This window comes from Rhamphochromis sp. 'chilingali', assembly GCF_963969265.1.
Source record: "Rhamphochromis sp. 'chilingali' genome assembly, chromosome: 13".
NCBI lineage: Eukaryota > Metazoa > Chordata > Actinopteri > Cichliformes > Cichlidae > Rhamphochromis > Rhamphochromis sp. 'chilingali'.
This window is the reverse complement of record NC_137940.1, coordinates 23,451,603-23,470,863: the sequence shown is the minus strand read 5'-3', so window position 1 is coordinate 23,470,863 and position 19,261 is coordinate 23,451,603. Positions and strand designations below refer to the sequence as shown.

Below are 19,261 nucleotides of genomic sequence, written 5' to 3'. Positions count from 1 at the left end.
CGTCTATCTTCTATTGCCGTTTTCCTTTAGACGTGCTTGAATCAGAGCTCAAGGGGTGGCAGCACTGTCCAGTTGGTCCAGACAAAAATGTCCCAAAAACTACTGGATGGTTGAACCTTACTACATCTCTTGATATGGATCAGAAGTTTAGTTATTTACTGAATTCACCTGATTAATTGTCACAAATTTGGTATGGATGTACAAATTCTTCATAGACAATGAATTCATGCTGTCATCAGTTCACTTGTATGCATATTGCTAAGTAGTGAGCTTTAGCATGCTAATACATTAAATTAAACTGCATGCACTGTAAAGTATGTGCAAAAGCTCAACCTGCATTACCTGCATATCAACTGTACGCCTCTTAAGAGTATTGAGATTGAAGCGCAGTGCCTCACAGAGCTGCTAGTGTGCCTTTTGTCTGTCTCCTCTTCCTGTTTGTCTGACCCCTTCTTCCAGCGCCCCACGATTTGGCACAACTTGAGAAAACGCATTATTTACTCTTGAAGTGTTCCCTCCTGTCAGAGAGCCTCAGATCCGGGGGGACAGGGAGAGGGCAGCGAGGGCCCCATGTTGGTACCACAGATGTGCGTCTGAAGTTCTTTCTCTAATGAAACTTGTCACTGCCCCACTACTAAATGTCCCTTTGCTAAACTATCTGTGACTGCCTGTATTTTCCTGCAAAAGGTTGGGAAATTAGCACAATGCTGACAGCAATTAAAATGTGCCGCGAGGCTACTTTACAGTACTGCAAAAGCATGTCGATTCACTTAATAGCACATTATGAAAATCTAAGTGTGGCGTAATAAGCAGTGGGAAAAAGTTACAGTGACAGACAGAGCAAGGGAAGGAACACTGTAAAAAAAAGGCGAGGTTGTGTTGAGGTACAGCTCTGTAGTGGTGAGAAGAGAGGGTGCAAATTGAGATAAAGCGGAGACTTTGTGCTCAGAGCCACAAAAATTTGGAAACAGTCTTGAAACGGAAAGTCACAGACAGAGAAGGGGAGAAATGGGGGGGGGGGGGGGGGGGGGGGGGGGGTTTAAGGAGGTGACGGACTATTTTAGAGTTCCGTTTTGGGCTGACTTTCAGAAGGGAATTTTAATTGCGTCTGTTGGCTGGAGATAAATACCCAATCAGGCAGACCCCCCGTGGATGCCTAATCAGTGCTGTTATAATGACCACAGCTGCAGACACCAGCCTACATGTTAACCTCTAATAAGGAGACTTATAATCTCTAGATGCTTCCTGCACGGCCCCAGAATGAAATACATCAAGAAGACAAGCGTCATCCTTTGGTTTCCCTCATTAGCATGTCATTCAGGGAGAGAGCATAAAACAAGCAAATAAATGAAATTAAGTGTTTGATCTAATTTGGTTCTGCAAAGCTCGTCTTTATTTAGGCATTTAAATGACAATAAATCTCCACGTCTCCACGGAATAATACACATTTCTTACACAAACAAACAAAACAGTCTTTTTATTGCCTTTTGAGTTGTGCACATCGATGTGGGACGTGCACAGTAAAAATCCTCACGGTCTATTCAGAGGATATTAAAGCAGACCAGAAAAGTTTTCAGTCAGTTGTGCTGGGCTCTTGTTTTTATGGGTGTGTGCCCGCACCCATGTGGTGCTGGTTGTGTGGCTCTAACCAAAATCTTTCTTCTTAAAGCCAAGCTGGGCCACAACTGTGCAGCAGCAGCAGAGACACCGGATTCACTCCCAACTCCACCCACTGTGCTGGCACCTAAAATTCTGAGGGATGAGCTTAGAAAATATGCTTGATGGTCACAATTGAATTGGGAGTACTTGGAAAGTAGAAGGACTCCTTCTGAGTAGGCTTGTAAAAGTGGAAAGCTTTTTAGGAAAGTGTTATGAATGGCACTTTTTTTTTTCAAATATCTAAAAAGTGTAATTTTCTTTTGGTTACTCACTCAGGTGCACATTACAAAGTGATTACCCTGTTAAAGCAAACAAGCAATACTTGTAATTTGATCTGATGTAATGATTGATTCGTAGTAATAGGCATGTTTGTAGTTACAGAAATATTGTGGAAAGTCTTTAAATCCAATAAAAAGAGTAGCTGCAAAAATTCTCATTTCATCATTAATGTCTGCTAAAGGTTGTTTGTTTAGGTTAGAACTATATAAATCAGAACATGGTATAATCCTTTATGTCACAATTACAGTAACAGAGAACCTGGCTACAGATCATCAGATTATGAAAGACGAGGTTTGGTATTTACAGCTTCCCGTTCAACTAAAGCTTCTCCGAATGAGTTACCACCAGTACCACCACCACCTCATCACTCAAACTGGGACCTAGCTGTCTCTAGGGCAACCGTGGAAGGTTTATATCCTCCTGGCAACTGGGTAAGGGGGGAAGTCCTTTGCAATGCAACCGGCTTATCGCCTGAAGAAAACAGCGCGATAAGCCAACAGGTGAACCACACATCTCTCCCGTCCAATCCAGGCTGAGCTGATCAGTTCAGCTGGCTGTGGTTCGATCCAGCATCCATATGCTTATATATACAGTGCATTAGGCTAATTGAGCAGATTTCACTTATTTAGAAATCAATCTGGGCCAAGACTGAAAAGCAAATCATTTTGAGAACGAGGGTGGAGAGACTGAGGAAAAGGAAAAGAGAGAGGCAAGCGAGAACCAGACGAAATGAATCCAGTCATTGACTTCAATTTAGTTTGAGAAGATGAAAACATTGTTTTTATTAAATGATTGGCATTTCAAGACACAATGATTTTTTTTTCCATGGTGAAAACATTAATAGAGTGGAAATATTTACCCTCTCATTCCCTTTTTTCCGTAAAGGAACTGGATAGCCTGTGATTTGGGTTTCTGGTAAGAGCCTTAGTAAGTCTGGCTCAAAATGCAGTCGAGGCACTTTTTGAAGCTATGTGCCATTGTTCAGTGGTTCTGGAAATGTGGTTGGCGCAGGCACACACACACATTTATATAAACAAGCTATTTTATATCTGAGAGCTGTGGATCTCCTTATGGATCTTCTTATGCTCCTCTACTGCAAATCTGCACCCACTGTGCCTCAATGCCAATGACCTGTCAAAATGATAAAGATCTGCTGCGATCGCATCTCAGTGTGCACGCTGTCCAGTTCTGTCATGCTATCTCTGCATACGCAGTGTGCCACCTCATCGGGGATGGATTTATGTGTCTCCATCCTCCTGAGGGAGATTGTTTTGTTTTTAAGTGAGGGCCCATTGATCTTTTATTACACCATTAAGTCAATGTGCTCCACTCATAAACAGCTTGAGATTAAATGAGCCCCTTTGAAGGGTTTATGTGTATGTCTGCATGTCTGTGAACTCTCAGCCTGCCAACAAAAATTGAAAACTGGGCGGCTGTAGGGAGCCAAGTACTGCCTAGAGCAGTCTGTAGTATGTGGCCAGTATAAATCCATTTTACATCAGTAAGTTATTGGTATTGAAGGTGATTCATTCCATCGTAAGAAGAGTGATGCCTTGGTAAATGAAGATATTTATTTACTGTGGCAGTCATTTAGCAGCAGTTAACCTGATACTGTTAACCTACTGATTTTCCCTAAAGCTTATATTTCCTTTACATATGATGATGATAGTCAGTGGTTTGGCTTCAGTGTAGAAACACAGGAGTTTCTCATGCATCCAGAGTTTCACAAAATAACATCATGGCATTCATATTTCAATGCATTATTTTTTTTTCACAGTTATTGAGGTCAGGGTCGTGGTGGGAGGCTGTAGCTTATTCCAGCTGTCATAGGACAAAGGGTACATCTTGGGTAGGCCACCGCTCCATCATCGGCTGATTAAAACATCTGAGTGAAAATTAAACACACACAGAAACACACACACTGGAGTTCAAATTTAGAAACATGGGAGGCAAATGCTGGATGTGTTTCTAACTCACTGACCATTGCTTGCAAGACCTCCTGCTTCACCAGGGACATGTGATGTATTTCTGCACAGAGTCTGCTCTGGTCCAACAACACCACAAGTTCACCTGTCTTTTGGAGGTCATTTATGCAAGAGTCTCTGTGTTCAGCAGGTGATGTTTCCACATGGAACAAGCACCATAACAATATCATGTCAAAAAGAGTTTATTAATACTTACCAGCTCAGACCTACTGCTTATGGTGTTGATATAGTTTTTAATACATAATTTCCTGACATCATAAACACTGAATATTCTGTCTAGGTGTAGTGATAATTTAACAGTCACTTAACGTCCTGGAGGATGGGTTTTGTTTATTTTCTAACTGCTGCTACATGTTATTAGCTACTTTCACGGGACTCTATGCACTCCTGTGAAAATTAACTACACGTCATGATTTAGTATCTTGTAGAACCACTTTTAGCACTTGGAATAATTGTTGTTTTGGAGGAATTTTGGCCCCCTCTTCTTCACAACAATGCTTCAGTTCATTGAGGTTTGCAGTTGTTTGTTTATGCACCACAGCATTGAGGTCTAGACTTTGACTGTGCCACTGTAGCACCTTGTTTCTTTCATTTTCAGGTGGTCTGTTGTAGATTTTCTGCTGTGCTTGGGAATCACTGTCCTGTTGCATGATCCAGTTTCAGTAAAGCTTCAGCTATAGGACAGATGGCCTCACATTTGAGTCTAGAATACTTTGGCATAAAGAGGAGTTCATGATTAGCTCAGTAACGGCTGTGTGCCCAGGTCCAAATTGTACTGTCATGAAACTTAAGATCTAAAATGCTAACTGAGGTCTGTAAAGTCTGAGATGTAGCGCTTTTGTTTTTTCCAGTTCCACTGAGCATTGCAAAGTCTGACCTCTCGATGGGAAGATTTAGGGATTGTGTTAAGACACATCTGAATGCTCCTAAACAGCAAACTGTCACAACTTCTGGTTTCATAGAGGAGGTCACACTTGATATATGATCACCTATTCAAGTGCATATAGAAGAAATCTGGTGATACTTAACCTCTTGAGGCCTGTAGAAGCAGTAATGGTTTACTTAGTTTTTCCGTTATGCACAGAACTGCATAAAGTCACTTTCTTTTTCACATGACTGTAAAGGTCTAAGATATAGAAAAACACAGATTGTACACTGAGTCTCTGAGTCAGAAATAATCAATTGTTATGAATAATGAATTAAGTTACCACTCCTTTGCTATGTGCATATAAGCACACAACTCACTTGCTTTGGGGATACACATATGGATTCTGTAAGGGAGCCTATAAAGCAGCAAGGAAAGACTTCTACAAACAGCCTGAAGCATGAAATTCAACTAGAATTAAATTATGGTTTGTGACATTACCAACCTTAAACATGCAAACTGACATTTTGAGTTCAGTCTGATGTGTATGGACATGTGTTCACACTGAAATGTGGGGAAAAAAACATCAGGTTTCGATTCAGGTTTTGTTATGAATGTAGAAAAAAGACCCCTATTTGATATTAGACCAATGTTTAGTGAGAAGTGTTTAGATAAGAATGATGGCTGGCTCCATCTGAAGCTTTGCCATCTGAACTGTTATAGTGGTTGCTGCTATGTTACATGATAATTGTATACTATACAGAAGTCTAATTACAGTGCCCGTGTCAGCAAATGAGTAATTACTGGGTCAAAGCTATAATGCCGAAAGAGAGGGTGAAGTTCAGCATTGGCAAAGGTTTAAATACTCTTTATGTTGGTTTCAAGAATTTCTCATTTGGCTAAAACAATAAAAGAAACCCAAAATGTTTATACAAGTACCTCTCTAATGACCTTTATTAGTGCAATATGTATCAGGTAATAATAGTTTTTTCAGTCAGATGTTCCAGTAATTGTCAGCCTTTTCTGTTGGTTAACTGCATAGGAAGAAACTAGAGACCACGCCGGCCGCTGATCTGTGAAAATGCCTCTTGGCTATATTGTTACACCCACTGGAATTCCCTCTCAGTTACACAGCAAAGGGCTGTAGCACGTACTGTCTGCTTAGGATCCACAATATATAGAAACACATACACAAACTGAGCACTTACCTTGTGCATACACAGCAAGAAATGTTGATGTCTTCTCCAGTGAAATGTAATGAGACCGTAGTGGATGTCCTGATGATGTTGGGAGCTTGTGGTTTGTTGTTTTGTCTCCTTCTTCACATTGTTTAGCACAAAATGACTTTTCCACTGATTATATAATTATATTCCCATCACTGCAAATTGGCTCACCACTGTCTGGAACTGAATAACTTCCCTAGCAGCCGTGTGTGAAGACAAACAGACACACACAGCACAACCAAGCACACGTATACACACACAAACAGGTAAAAAAGGAGGGCGCTCAGACTGAATGAAAAACGTGCTGACTGAAAAAAAACATGTGTTGGTAGAGGAACAAAACAGAGAAAAAGAGCAGATGACAGATAAAGAAAAATGTGTTCTCTTAAAGCGGAAAACCAAAAATAGAAATAAAAACAGACATATAGAATTCTGTTTTGTATGCCTTACTGTTTCCAATGGCCCACTTTTCCTGTCTCTCACCATTCTGTCCACAGTGTGTAACTGTGATTTAGCACAATCTGGCTTCTTCCAGAAGAAGGGCGAATACATCTGTACAGCAGACTATCAGCGTTTGTATGGTACACGCTGTGACCGCTGTGACACCTTCATCACGGGAGAAGTGGTCTCTGCTCTGGGACGCACGTACCACCCCAAGTGCTTTGTCTGCAGTGTTTGCAGGTATGTATATTCCTTCTCAAAACACACACACAATACTATATACAAGTATGTATTCTGATGATGTTTATGTGCACCCAAAAGACTAAAGAAGAGCGCAAGAACTTTATTCTGAAATATGAATTTTAGGTCAAGTGATTGATGACTTCCGTCCATCTGTCCACAAAAAGTCATAACAATTGCTCGTCGTCCTACAGTAGTGGTCAGAATTTTATCTGACCGATCGTGGCTCAAGAGTTGGCAATTTGTCTTGTAATCGGAAGGTGTCTGGTTCGAGCCCCGGCTCCGACAGTCTCGGTCGTTGTGTCCTTGGGCAAGACACTTCACCCGTTGCCTACTGGTGGTGGTCGGAGGGCCCGGCAGCCTCGCCTCTGTCAGTGCGCCCCAGGGCAGCTGTGGCTACAATGTAGCTTGCCATCACCTGTGTGTGAATGTGTGTGTGAATGACTGAATGTAGTGTAAAGCGCTTTGGGGTCCTTAGGGACTAAGTAAAGCACTATACAAATTAGGGCTGCCACGATTAGTCGACTAGTCACGATTATGTCGACTATTAAAATCGTCGACGACTAATTTAATAGTCGACGCATCGTTTGAAGCTTTGTAAGATCACAAAGGACGCAGGAATGAGTAGTAGGATTTAAGAGTGTAATAACGGACTGAAACAGAAGATGGCAGCACTGCATGTACAAGGATGCCAGCTGCCGTTAAACCCCGAAGAAGAAGAAGCTGTGTCCCAGAATTCATAGCGCAGCTGTCAACAATGGCGGCAGCTAGTTAGTTTTAACTTTACTCTTATTATTCTTTCTGGGTCACAAAATAAACGTTTAACATATTTTCAGGCGAGAATGTAGCTATGTAAACCTCAAATATCTGCTCAGTTTATCAAGACACCACATATTTTCAAAAGCGCTCCGACGTTTTCGGAGACGTCTGTTACCCACTAGCTCGTTAGCTAGGCAGGGGCAAGGCTAACTAGAGCCGTGAGAACACCGGACTCCCGGCAAATCGTTTTCAAACCCACCGCCGTCTTTCGCTAGTCAGGTTAAACATATATATAAGTCACTTAGATAACTTAAAAATGTTATTGTTTGGCTTTCTTTAGTATTTTATTTGTTCCTGAGTAAATCGGTTTGGCTGAGATTAAAGTTATAGTTTTTACACAGCTGAATAAACGTCAAGCAGACAGCTGATTATCAGAAGTGTGAGACGCTGGAGAATATACTCCGGTGTCCTGTTATATTTTAGAAAGCAAGGAGTTTATTAAACTTCACCGAAACAATCTGCAAATTTCATTAAAAATTAATAAACTACCATCTTGTCTTTATTTTTAGTTAGCACAAACACTTCAAGCTGTAAGCTAATGATAGTTATATAAGACCAGATGCTGCTGGTGCAATAAGCTGTACGCTGTACGTCCAATGGATGATGATCTGATTAGTCGACTAATCACAAAAATAATCGGTGACTAGTCGACTATCAAAATAATCGTTTGTGGCAGCCCTAATACAAATACAGGCCATTTACCATTTAAGGGGCCTTCACCCACAGTTTGCCCAAGGTCAAGGTCACTTTCATCATTTGCACACAATTTGTCACTCCTCCTAGAGTATTAGTGTATTTTTGGCAAAACATGGACACAGTGATCACCTAATGGCCCTTCACCCAAATTATGCTCTAGGTTGCGCTGTAGTTATCTTGAGAAATGTATATTATATTATATTATATTATATTATATTATATTATATTATATTATATTATATTATATTTGGCCACTTTGGAAGATGTAAAGATGATACAGAGTCTCTTTTTGCTCTGCTTTGGTTTCCACTGATTCAAAATGACATAACAATGTCTGGCTCATTACCGGCAAAATGCTGTCCTCATCTGCTAGGCAATGTTAACCAGTTATTGCAAAACAGAAAATGTATTATCACTTATGTGGATATTTTCCATCGACTTTATTGCGTAACATTTTATTTGATTGTATTTGATGGCTTGGGCCCCAGGAAGACTACCAACCACTGTTGTGGAAGCTAATGGGGTTCCTTATAAATAAACAAATTTCATGTGATTAAAAGTTGCCTATGCAACAGTTACCTTAGTTATTTTGGATTAGCTTGGAATTGGATATGTATGATTATAACAAATAAACAGTATAATATTGTTATTGGTAGCTACTATTTGCAGCATGCACTCAGCATGCTGCTTTATGTATTGCACAAAAGATATGTGAGAACTGCCGGTTGACTTCTTTAGAGTATCTGTGCTTTTCTCAGTCTATTCTGTGAGACTTCATTAGTAATTTGTTAGAGAACAGCATGATAGAGACGACGGGAAATAGCAAACAGATTGTGGAGGCACTGAATAAGAAACGCATGACTGTTTTTTACTTTTCGGCTATGAGTCACTATTTTCAGCCTCAAGACCTGAAGTGACGCAGCAAAAGTTGCATCTTTAAAAACAAGAATTGGCTAATTGACTGACTTTTTTCATGGAGGATTTAATAATTAACTCATGATTCATCTTCTGAATGTCAGCAAATGTGTGATTGGAAAGCTCAAGTGTAGGAAAGATAGAAAGCTGACCTGGTGTATCGCACATTTAGGTTTAGTAAAAGTAGGTCATCTCTCCTATGAACTCCATCAGTGTTCATGTGAAGCTCCTTCAGAATGAAATCTCAGCATCAATGTTGGCTCCTTTCTTTATTTTATTTAACCGTGTCCCTCGCTTTCGCTTCAGAGCATGCTGCATATATGGGATAACCTGTCTCTCATTTGCACCCTCTCACTTGCTGACTGGTTTTTAATGTGTTGTTTACATTATAAGGATCTTTACTAACAGTATCCAGAGTAAATCATATTGTAGTGGTTTACACATTCCCCTAACAAGCGAAAGATCCCTGCTTTGATCCTGGGAGAAGACACAAATCCCTTGCGGGGTTGCGTTCGGAAGGGCATCAGGGCGTAAAAAATCTGACAAATCAAACATGCAGAGTTACCTGCTGTGGCGCCTCCTTGTGAATAAGCGAGCAGCCTTTTAGCTTACTTATAGTATCGTCTTCCAGTAGAGTAGAGATTGTTGTCGGGTATCTGCTTGACATTGCCTGATAAACACACATTCTGACCCAGCAGCTGTGGGCAAAAGACAAAAAACAACACCCCCCCCCCCCCCCCCCCCCCCTTCCAAAAAACTGAAATGATACCAGCAGGACAGAGACAGGCAGTGGAGCAGCGCTGGCAGTGACAGTATGTGTTGTCAGTGTATGTGGAGTAAACTAGAAGAGACAGCAAGAAGCCAAAGGGTGAATCTCTTCTTTCGTGCTCCGTCTGCCCCCTGTCACATTGCTGACTGTTCCATCTTGTACGTCCTTTCTTCCCCTCATCTTTCACTCCTGTCTTCCTTCTGGACGCACCTCCTTTGCTCTTGCTTCTTCTTCGTCATTCGCATTATTCACAAATAATAATCTTTGCGCTCTTTAATCATCAGCCACATCGCCCTCTCTTCCTTTGTCTCCTCATCATTATTCCACTTTGACTTCTTTGTCATCACTGCTTCAGCTTTAATGGAGTCCGAATGCAAGTTTCACTTTTACACGTGAACGTATTTTTAACGCAGTGGTGATCAAAGCAAGAGGACATACCCCTAAAGCCAGAAATAGCTTTACTTTTTTGGCCAGTTAAGAAAAAGAAAGCATTAAATATGTAAACAGAGTAAATTTTTAAAGCGCTGCAAAGGGCTGACAAGGCAAGAGTGTCTTGAGGGAGTGAGAGCAACACACAGGTAAAGACAAGGTCACAAATGCGCGGAGATGCTTTTCTGCACCATCACAGCATTTCTGGTGCTTCGTTCTGCTGAACTATACAATGTGAATGCTATGTTCAGACATGTAGAAGAGATTTAGTCTGTCGTGCTTGGAGCTGGACACAAATATTCGCATGGACACATGTCTGAATTTTAAAATGTGCAGTTAACCTCTGGAACAGCCGAAGAGTGACATTCAAAATAAAGCCTTAGTGAAATCACTTTCCAGCAGCTTGTGTTTACCATAGCTTTTGTTGCATAATTTGTGTATCTGCAGCTCAGCTCTCATGTTTGGATGGTGCCCTTTTGTGAATAAAATAAATGCACAGAGGAGCAAGTCTCGAATATGTTGTTAGCAAAGACACACAGAGAGAGAAGACTTTATACATGGTCTGAGCACCTTTAAGTGACTACATGGGTGTGCTGCACTCATGTGTGCTGACTGGGGCCTCTACTGGAGACTCAAGCCTCCCTCTGGGTCTTGGCTCCGGCTCCAGGGCTCGGTGGGGGAGTAAAAGGATTACTGCCATCTATGTTTTTTACACAGCCTTCTCTAAGCCTTTTAGCTCCCCATTCATTCTCATATCGTCCCTGGTCATAAGGAAATCAATCTGTCTCCTTTGAAAAGAGAGGAAAGCGAGTCAAAACAGTGCATCGTGATGTGGCAAATTTGATTTCATTGGTGTTGCCTGGTTGTCATATTCTCCGCCTGTCAGCAGGCACATGTTTTTGCTCTTCTTTCTTTCTTTGAAGCCTTGAAAATGGTGACCTGGTGGCGTCAGTGTAGGGAGGGCAAGCTGGATGGCTAGACTGAGAGAGCAATAGGCAATTAAAATTAGTATGCGCTCCACAAAGTCTCCCTAATAAGTTTTTATTCTCACTGAGAGAGCCAGTTTTCCTTTCAGAAGCCTGTCGCATTATCGCCTCTTTAATCACAGAGCAGCCAGGTGCTCCTGTAACAATCAGCATCCTATTAACTCATCATCACAACAGTTTGCAAATGTATTTTCATTTGCAAACTGTTGTGCAATGAAAATGTATTTTCAGTTTCATAGAGGATGTCGGACCGCATTCAGCTTGTGTCAGCAGGATTATGGCCTGTCTATCACCGAATCATGTCTCTGCCAGCACCCATTTGTTATTTCAATGAATACAGTAGACTTGGATGTAAACACAGAATTACTGCAGGCGTTTTAACGCCCATTGTGCTCCGCTTTCTAATTCTCTTGTCTGTCTTTTTTTTTGCCTCCTCAGTAAACCCTTTCCAATCGGAGACAGGGTGACGTTCAGTGGAAAGGACTGCGTGTGCCAACAGTGCTCCCACACACTTGTCAAGTCAAATGAACCGATCAAGATCCACGGGCCCAGCCGTAAGTCCAGCGCCCACCGCGCTCTGTCCGTTCTGTTTAGGGCCACCAGGCGCTACGGTGCGCTAAAGCTAATGCGACATGTCCACGAAGCCTACTTTGCTCATTTAGCTAATCGTGTGTCTGTCAAATCAGCGGAGTGACCTGCCGCGTTGATCTGCCAGCTGAGAATTATGCAACACAAACAGACACATAATCCACCTGCCAATTTCCAACATACAGGGTTTAGTGGTTTTGTTCACTGCATGCTCACAGTTGTTTATTAACAGGAATCATGAGCCTGCTACCATGTGTGTTACTAGATCTTTGACTGCATATAAAAAATGAATCTAGCCTTAGTGATGTTGGGTTTGTGACTGTTTTAAAGACTCATTAAGTTAATGTCAAAGTGCTTTAATCTCACATTCTATCTGAAGGGCACCAGATGGCGATAGCTATAACTACAAAAAGACTTCCAGTCCTAACGAACTGTGTCTTGTGAACAAGCTCTTGCTGAGTCAGTCACTCATTTCGAGTCAGATTGAATAAAAAATGTGGTCTGTTTTTTAATCTCAGTCATACTGTGTTTTAAAATTTAGGATTATCTGTGGTAGGAAACCACTAATGGCTAATGGTTTGTCATGGTTTGAGCAAGCAGTTAGACCAAGCTGGCAAAGGTGTTAACGCTCATCTAGATGCTTCATAACAGAACTTTTGAAACCTACAGGTGATGTCACCTGCATCCATCTTATTTTACAGTCTATGATAAAATCTGAGGATGAATGACAGGAAGTAGAGACTAAAGTTTTTTTTTAAGATGGTTGGTTTATTCCTGGTACCAGAGCTGGATGATCTACATGCAGTAGCAGAGAGGAGTTGGTGTTTAAGCTCTGTCTTGGAAGTCTCCCACAGTCTGCACAGTCATCCTGCTGGCAAGAGTAGCCCACTCAGAAAAAGTCCTAATAATGACAGAATATTTCAGCGAAGGTCACAGAGAGCTCCTCCTTCCTCAGTTCATTCAGATATGCGTAATTCCTCCTTCTGCAAATCCTCCACAACTGTTATGCAGGAATTTCCCAGAGGGATTATTAGTAAAGTTATTTTTCTCCTTCTCGTTATTTAAAATGACAAATTACTATGATACAGCAGCAGGATAGTGACTGATAGTGAATCATTTGTTAAGCATAGCATACAGACAGCAGTCTGCTGCTCAGTGGCTGTGCAGTAACAACAGATGGCGTATAGGCAGTGAACAACAGTCCTCCCCAAATTGCTCCATTCAGCAGAATAAAAATCGAACAGCTCCCCAGGTACATGTTCATCACTCTGTCTTATGAGGATGCAGTGTGTGTGGACGGAATAGGGCACACGCACTAATGCACTGCCTCATTTTGCATAACGATCGGGATATTTAAGAAGGTAAATAAACGCTTAGTTTGCAGAATTCTTAGAGGGAAAAAAAGAAAAAAAACAGAGCTAAGTAATTATTAAAGTTTTCTCATGCATACACCATCCATCCATCCATCCATCCATCCATTCGCTTCCGCTTATCCTTTTCAGGGTCGCGGGGGGCGCTGGAGCCTATCCCAGCTGTCATAGGGCGAGAGGCGGGGTACAACCTGGACATGCATACACCAGTGGAAGCAAAATATAAAGAAATGAGGGGCGACATAAGATTTTTTACACAGTGCTGTAATTAACCGTGGATTCGAATTCATTTCATTCAAGATTTTAACGTGATATATTACAGTGGGGTAAGAGCTTAGTGTGTATGACATGAATCAAACTTCCCCAGTTTTGTTGGGCACCTTTGTTGCGTATCAGCCTCCTCGCCTACTCCTTTCATTTTCTTTTCACACTACCCACACAATAACAAACACACCACCTTACATGATTGATGAGGCTATATGTTTTGGGTCATAAGCAGTTACTTTTTTAAAAGTTTTTTTGGGGCTATTTCTGCACTTTGAGAAGTGTGTATTCACACACGTTCACCAAAAAACAAATTATATATATAAAAAATGAAATTAAAACTGAATGTATTTTAAGGTCTGAGCCAGGTGCGCATGGCTAAATAAGGCAAGTTGTGTGAAGAAGAACCATACCATTTACCATTTAAAAAACTGCTTTGACATCACAGATAAAGCCGTGGTGAGCAGCAACATTCCTGCATTCTTTATTGTACATTTTTATGCGTCCATAGCTGGCTGCTCTTTATCACAAACATTGGTACGTAATTTTAGATGATCTAATACCTATTTCATCCAGTGGCTGAAATCAGAAGTGTATAATGACTCAGTAGAAGAACGGTCTGGGACTAAAATCCCAGCCCTTTTACACTCAGCACAATCACCACTAAATCACTTTTTAAGATTGATTTGGACGCCAGAAACCCAGCCTGCACTGTACACTGCAGTTTTTCACTACAAAACACAATTTGTCTTGGCTGACGAAGCAGACTGGAGTGGTCCCTAGAGTGACTTACTCTCTTGTGTAACAGAGCGGGTCAAAAAGGTTAAGCTAAAACCAAGCCTCCATCTAGTACAAACAAACAGAGGGCTGACCCTTTTTTAAGCCTCCCGACGCTCCTGTTGGTCAGTAACACCTGCTGAAGCATCTTTCTGAGGGCAAAAACGATGCTTGTATAATCAGCAATTAAGCTAATGTACTTCAGGCCAGAGAAAGGTGAACTTTGGTATCAGAGAACCTTGCTGGTTGTGCAGCTAGTGAGCTGTGTGTGGTGGTCTGTGGAGACGAGTGTGTGCTTTGCTGATTTACCCTTTTTTGATTTACATGAACTTTTCAGTTTAGTGATGAACTCCTGCTTTTTGTTGCATTCCTTACTTATCGGCTTGCCCGTATCTCTTAGTTTAACTAGTGATAGAAATTTTAATAAAAACTTTTAATTTAACAATTTTGCCTCCCTGTCTCCTTTTTTTTTTTTAACCCGGACACTTTTTGTTACTTTCCCACATCCCCTGGACCTCTTAGGGGAGTGTAAAAAGCACAGTAGGTTTTATTTAAGGTGGTGGCAGTGATGAAAACTGCACTTAGTAGCTCAGAAAGTGCTTAAAGATGTACACTTAGTCCTTGGGCTCATTTTGCCTTTCTCTGTCTCTTACAATTTCTACCACTCCACAACATTTTAACATCTTATCTCTCTGCGTCCCTCTTTCTTTCCCTCCCTTTCCCTTTTCTTTTTTTTCTCCAGACTGTGCTGGATGTGGAGCCGAGATCAAGCAGGGTCAGTCTCTCCTGGCACTTGACAAACAGTGGCACGTCAGCTGCTTCAGATGTCGGACGTGCAATATGGTCCTCACTGGAGAGTACATCAGCAAGTGAGTGTGTAAAGGGAAGGAAAACAGAGAGAAACAAAATGCCCAACAACTGCTCTGTCCTTCTTTATCTGCCGTTTCCCCAAGACAAGGCAAATTGTGTCGTTGACACTCTACAAGCAAGTTTCTTTTATATGTTCTATGTTGCAGGGATGGAGTGCCATACTGTGAGGCAGATTACCACGCCCAGTATGGGGTGAAATGTGAGACCTGCAGCAGATACATCAGTGGAAGGGTTTTGGAGGTGAGAACGGAACCAGATGTCAACATTAGATGATCCCACCGCAGCAGCAGCACAGAAATCCAAATTGGAGTGAATCGCGGAGCGTAATCAGCGTTATCGTAATTGAACGGCCGCGTTGCACGTCCTCTGCGGAGTTTAAGCCCGGCTGCGCTTCAGGGAGTGACCGACTTAAGATTGAGGGGGTGATAAAACATTTTGTGAAGCTTTACTAAACCGAAACCAATTGAGCTGCACCACGTCGAGCGCGCCCGACAGAACATCCGAGCAGATTGACTGTTTCTACTTGAGGTCAAAGAGAACACAAACCACCCTCCACTCTGAGGAGGTTAAAAAAAAAACTAGACTGAGGCACAACTTTGTGAAAAGAAGGGAGACAAAAAGGGAGTTAAAAAAAAAGATCAGAGGCTAAAAAGTGAAGGGTGATGTCAGAGGGAGACACAGAAAGCGGGATTAAAAAAGCACAGAGTGAAGCAGTTTTTTAAGAGATTGCAGAAGGAGTCAGCAGCAAAGGATCTACAGCAAAGAGTTAGGAGTTGGGCTTAAGAAAGAAGTGAAGGGAGAGTAATGAGGAGAGCAGGGCTGGAAATAATGAAAGTGATAAAGTGCAGATGCTAATTAAATGTTTTGGAAGAGTCTCTGGTGGGCGTCTTGCGTCTGAGGGGACTTGAGGAAAGGGAGCAGATGTAGTAAAACTTTGTCAGACGCACACACAAACACACACATGCACATACAGGGTCTTGTTGTCCCTTTGCTCCTTCGCCTGTCAGAATAGCTGGTGTAAAGTGCTTTGTTCCTGACTGTCAGCCTCTCTAGGCTATTTATAGACATGGGGACATGTCAGCCTTCATGCTGCAAGTCTCTCTCTCACTTTCTTTTCCCACTGCATCTGTGTCGTTTGTTCTCTGAACATGTGTATCTGCGCTCGCTTGCATTCGGTCTTCTGTCAGTTTCTGATCACATAATGATGCACTTCTTTAAGATGCAGCGTGCATCGAGACTGACTCAGGGGAAGTCTCATGCAGAGGTTTGTAGCCCTACATATGCAAAATGCAGTTCATTAAGGATAAGAAAAACTTAGGAGCTGATTATTGGCACATTGGCAGATACCAATAAGTCGCACAGACGTCTGTTTAAAAGTATTGTTTTCATTTATGCTGTCCGACGTCAAACACTCGGATTAATCTCTCTGCATCTGTGTCGATAATTAGACTTTTTTTTTCCCCACAGCGCAGCGCTTCCTTTTAACTTAACACAGCCAAAGGTTGTTAGTTTAATGAGTAGTTATATAGAAGATGGAGGAGGGGAGACATAAAGGGGGAAAGTGGAGGGTGGAGGATCATAAAACCGTCTTTCTTATGTTTCACTTAATGTCTCAGTTTGGCAATAAATTTAGCAGCCTGTTAGTGCCACCACAGAGGTTCCTCATTTGAGATGGTAACAGCATTTGTTTAACTGATACCGTTTGGCCACCGATAGTAAACGCTCCACTGCTTGGAAAACAGACAGAAGTGCTGCATCCTCCCCCTTTCGTAGTAACCTGAGCAGATAGGGAGCGCGGTTAAGATGTGTCTCGGAAACAGCTGAGCGTCTTGCTGCACAGTGGGAGTTCTTGGAGGGAGCTCGCTCATCAGGTGCAACCGATTTCTTGGAAATCCAGTAAAAACGTGCGATTTATGAACACCAGGAAGATTCAGTGCAGCTTGAAATGATATAAAGTACCTCACCGTGCACACAAACACACCCACTTTAACTTGCATGCCGTGGGAGTTCAGCTGACACAGTTCAGGTCTCCTCGTCTGCAGTGCCTCTATAAATAGAAATTCTCGAATGGTGCGTTTAGGGAAGGCAGAGGTGATGGGATGGGGCCACGCCTCGGCCATCAGCCCCGCAGGGTTGCATGTGAGAAACATCAGGAGTGTGATCACTTTTCTGTGTCCATTTCAGCTGCGCCGTGTGCTTGGATTTATCCCCTCGAGGCACCTTGCATGTTCAAGGGCATATTTCACACTCACATGTCCTTCACTTACATGATTCTGTATTGTACATACACATGCATACACATGCTTCCTCATGTGACTGACCTACGGGGATCTTTGCTCTAATTATGTCATAGGGAGAGAATGGGTGGTTTCTAGCATGCTGATGAAACAGCTTCAGGCAATCCACTGGTCTCCTAATACTTTCTCAGGCTACCGGTGGCCAAATAAAGCGCATAAAAAACATATGGAAACAGTGACCTGCTCTGCTAGGCGGGGTGCGATTTTTAGATTAGCCCTCAATCTGTGAAAATCCTTGTGGCGATGATTTACGTTCAGCCACGTCCTCTCCTCATCACACAGGCAGGAGGGAAACACTACCATCCAACCTGCGCTCGGTGCGCCCGCTGCAACATGATGTTCAAAGAGGGCGAGGAAATGTACCTGACAGGTCGAGTAGTCACACATATGCATGTTTTAGATTGTGCTCACCAATTTTAGAAAACGCACGGCATGCGGGGAACACCCAGCAACTGTGTGACTGCCCTCTTTCTCTTGCTCCTCAGGATGCGAGGTGTGGCACCCGTTATGCAAGCAAGCGGCGAGAGCAGAGAGGAGACTCAGGGTGAGTTGGACTTTCAATTCAGTCTTTGTGTTTACGGAGCACTAGTTGAAACAGTCCTAAGAGCATTTGACAGTGGTACAGAGAGAAGCCCACAGATATAGAGTGAAACTTCCTCACTATGTGAATTAACTCCCTCTTTGTCTGATTCTAACCCACAGCACAGACGCCTGTCCGAGGCCTCCATCTCTCCCCCGGGCTCCTCAATAGGCTCTCCTAGTAGAGTTATATGTGTAAGTAACCTGTGACTCTGCAGCTTTTAGTCACTTTTGGCTGCCACACTGCCACCGAGCCTACCCTTGAAGCACCTTTGCTACACTAGAATCACGAGCACTATGCTTAGGCTTGAACAGTCAAGCACAAAATAAGAGAGGCTGCTCGCTCCCTTGGCCTGTTCACTTTGTCTGTGTCCTTAACCTCTGTTGTCACTGCTGATGTGCCAGACATCCCATTAGATTTGAAATAAAACAACTGCGGTGCGACTGAACTCCTGTCGTTTAGTCTCAAGGGGTTGAACTGCATTGCTTCATTTATTGTTATACACATTCCCATGTTTTCAGGGGGCGGTTCAAAAGTTCAAATTCATATAAGCATTTTATAAACTGATTATTTTAATGCTTTAATGACAAAAAACTGTTTTGGCTGCAAGGACCGCCTGAAGTCTGGAACTTAAGAACTGCCAAAACAATGGGTTTGCTCCTTTTGCAAAGCTTTGTCGGTCCTTTACTGAATCTCTCTCTTCAGTTTTATTTCAAATCAAATGGCAAAATTGTGGAAACAATGTGTCACTGTCTTCAACCTGACTGGATATTTCATGCTCATTTTCAATATTCAATGACCAAAAAACACTCTACTCATTATACACTAAGTAAAAAAATTAAAGGAACACTTGTTAATTGCAGTGTAGCATCAAGTCAGTTAAACCTCTGTGATATTGATCTGCTCAGTTAAATATCAGAGGGGGTTGGTAATCAGTTTTAGCTGCTTTAGTGTTAATGAAATTAACAACTAGAGTGGCAACCCTCAAAACAGGCATGGTTTTACAGCTGGAGGACAATGATATTTTTTTCTGTCATCTGCTTTCTCACTGTTTTGCATTTGGTTATGGTCAGTGCCACTAGAGGTAGCATGAGGCGATTTCTGGACCCTACAGTGGTTGCATCTCAATATGTACCAGAAAGTTTGCTGTGTCTCCCAGCACAGTCTCAAAAGCATGGACGAGTTCCAGGACAGAGTTACTGTAGGAAA

The 19,261-nt window shown here is 42.2% G+C and overlaps 1 protein-coding gene across 5 annotated transcripts in view; it reads left to right on the top strand.

Annotated features, from left to right (window-relative positions):
* The window catches only part of ablim3 (actin binding LIM protein family, member 3), a 46,822-nt gene that overhangs the window by 17,253 nt on the left and 10,308 nt on the right, over positions 1-19,261 (top strand). For all 5 annotated transcript variants that reach the window (XR_013973863.1, XM_080901307.1, XM_080901306.1 and 2 more), the window contains exons 3-9: positions 6,509-6,692; positions 11,745-11,860; positions 15,048-15,174; positions 15,322-15,415; positions 17,755-17,842; positions 17,958-18,016; positions 18,175-18,246. Coding sequence is in view for 4 of the 5 variants with exons in the window: in XM_080901307.1 (XP_080757433.1) it covers positions 6,509-6,692; positions 11,745-11,860; positions 15,048-15,174; positions 15,322-15,415; positions 17,755-17,842; positions 17,958-18,016; positions 18,175-18,246 (740 nt within the window). In the remaining variant the exon portion in view is untranslated. The remainder of the gene's footprint in view (positions 1-6,508; positions 6,693-11,744; positions 11,861-15,047; positions 15,175-15,321; positions 15,416-17,754; positions 17,843-17,957; positions 18,017-18,174; positions 18,247-19,261) is intronic.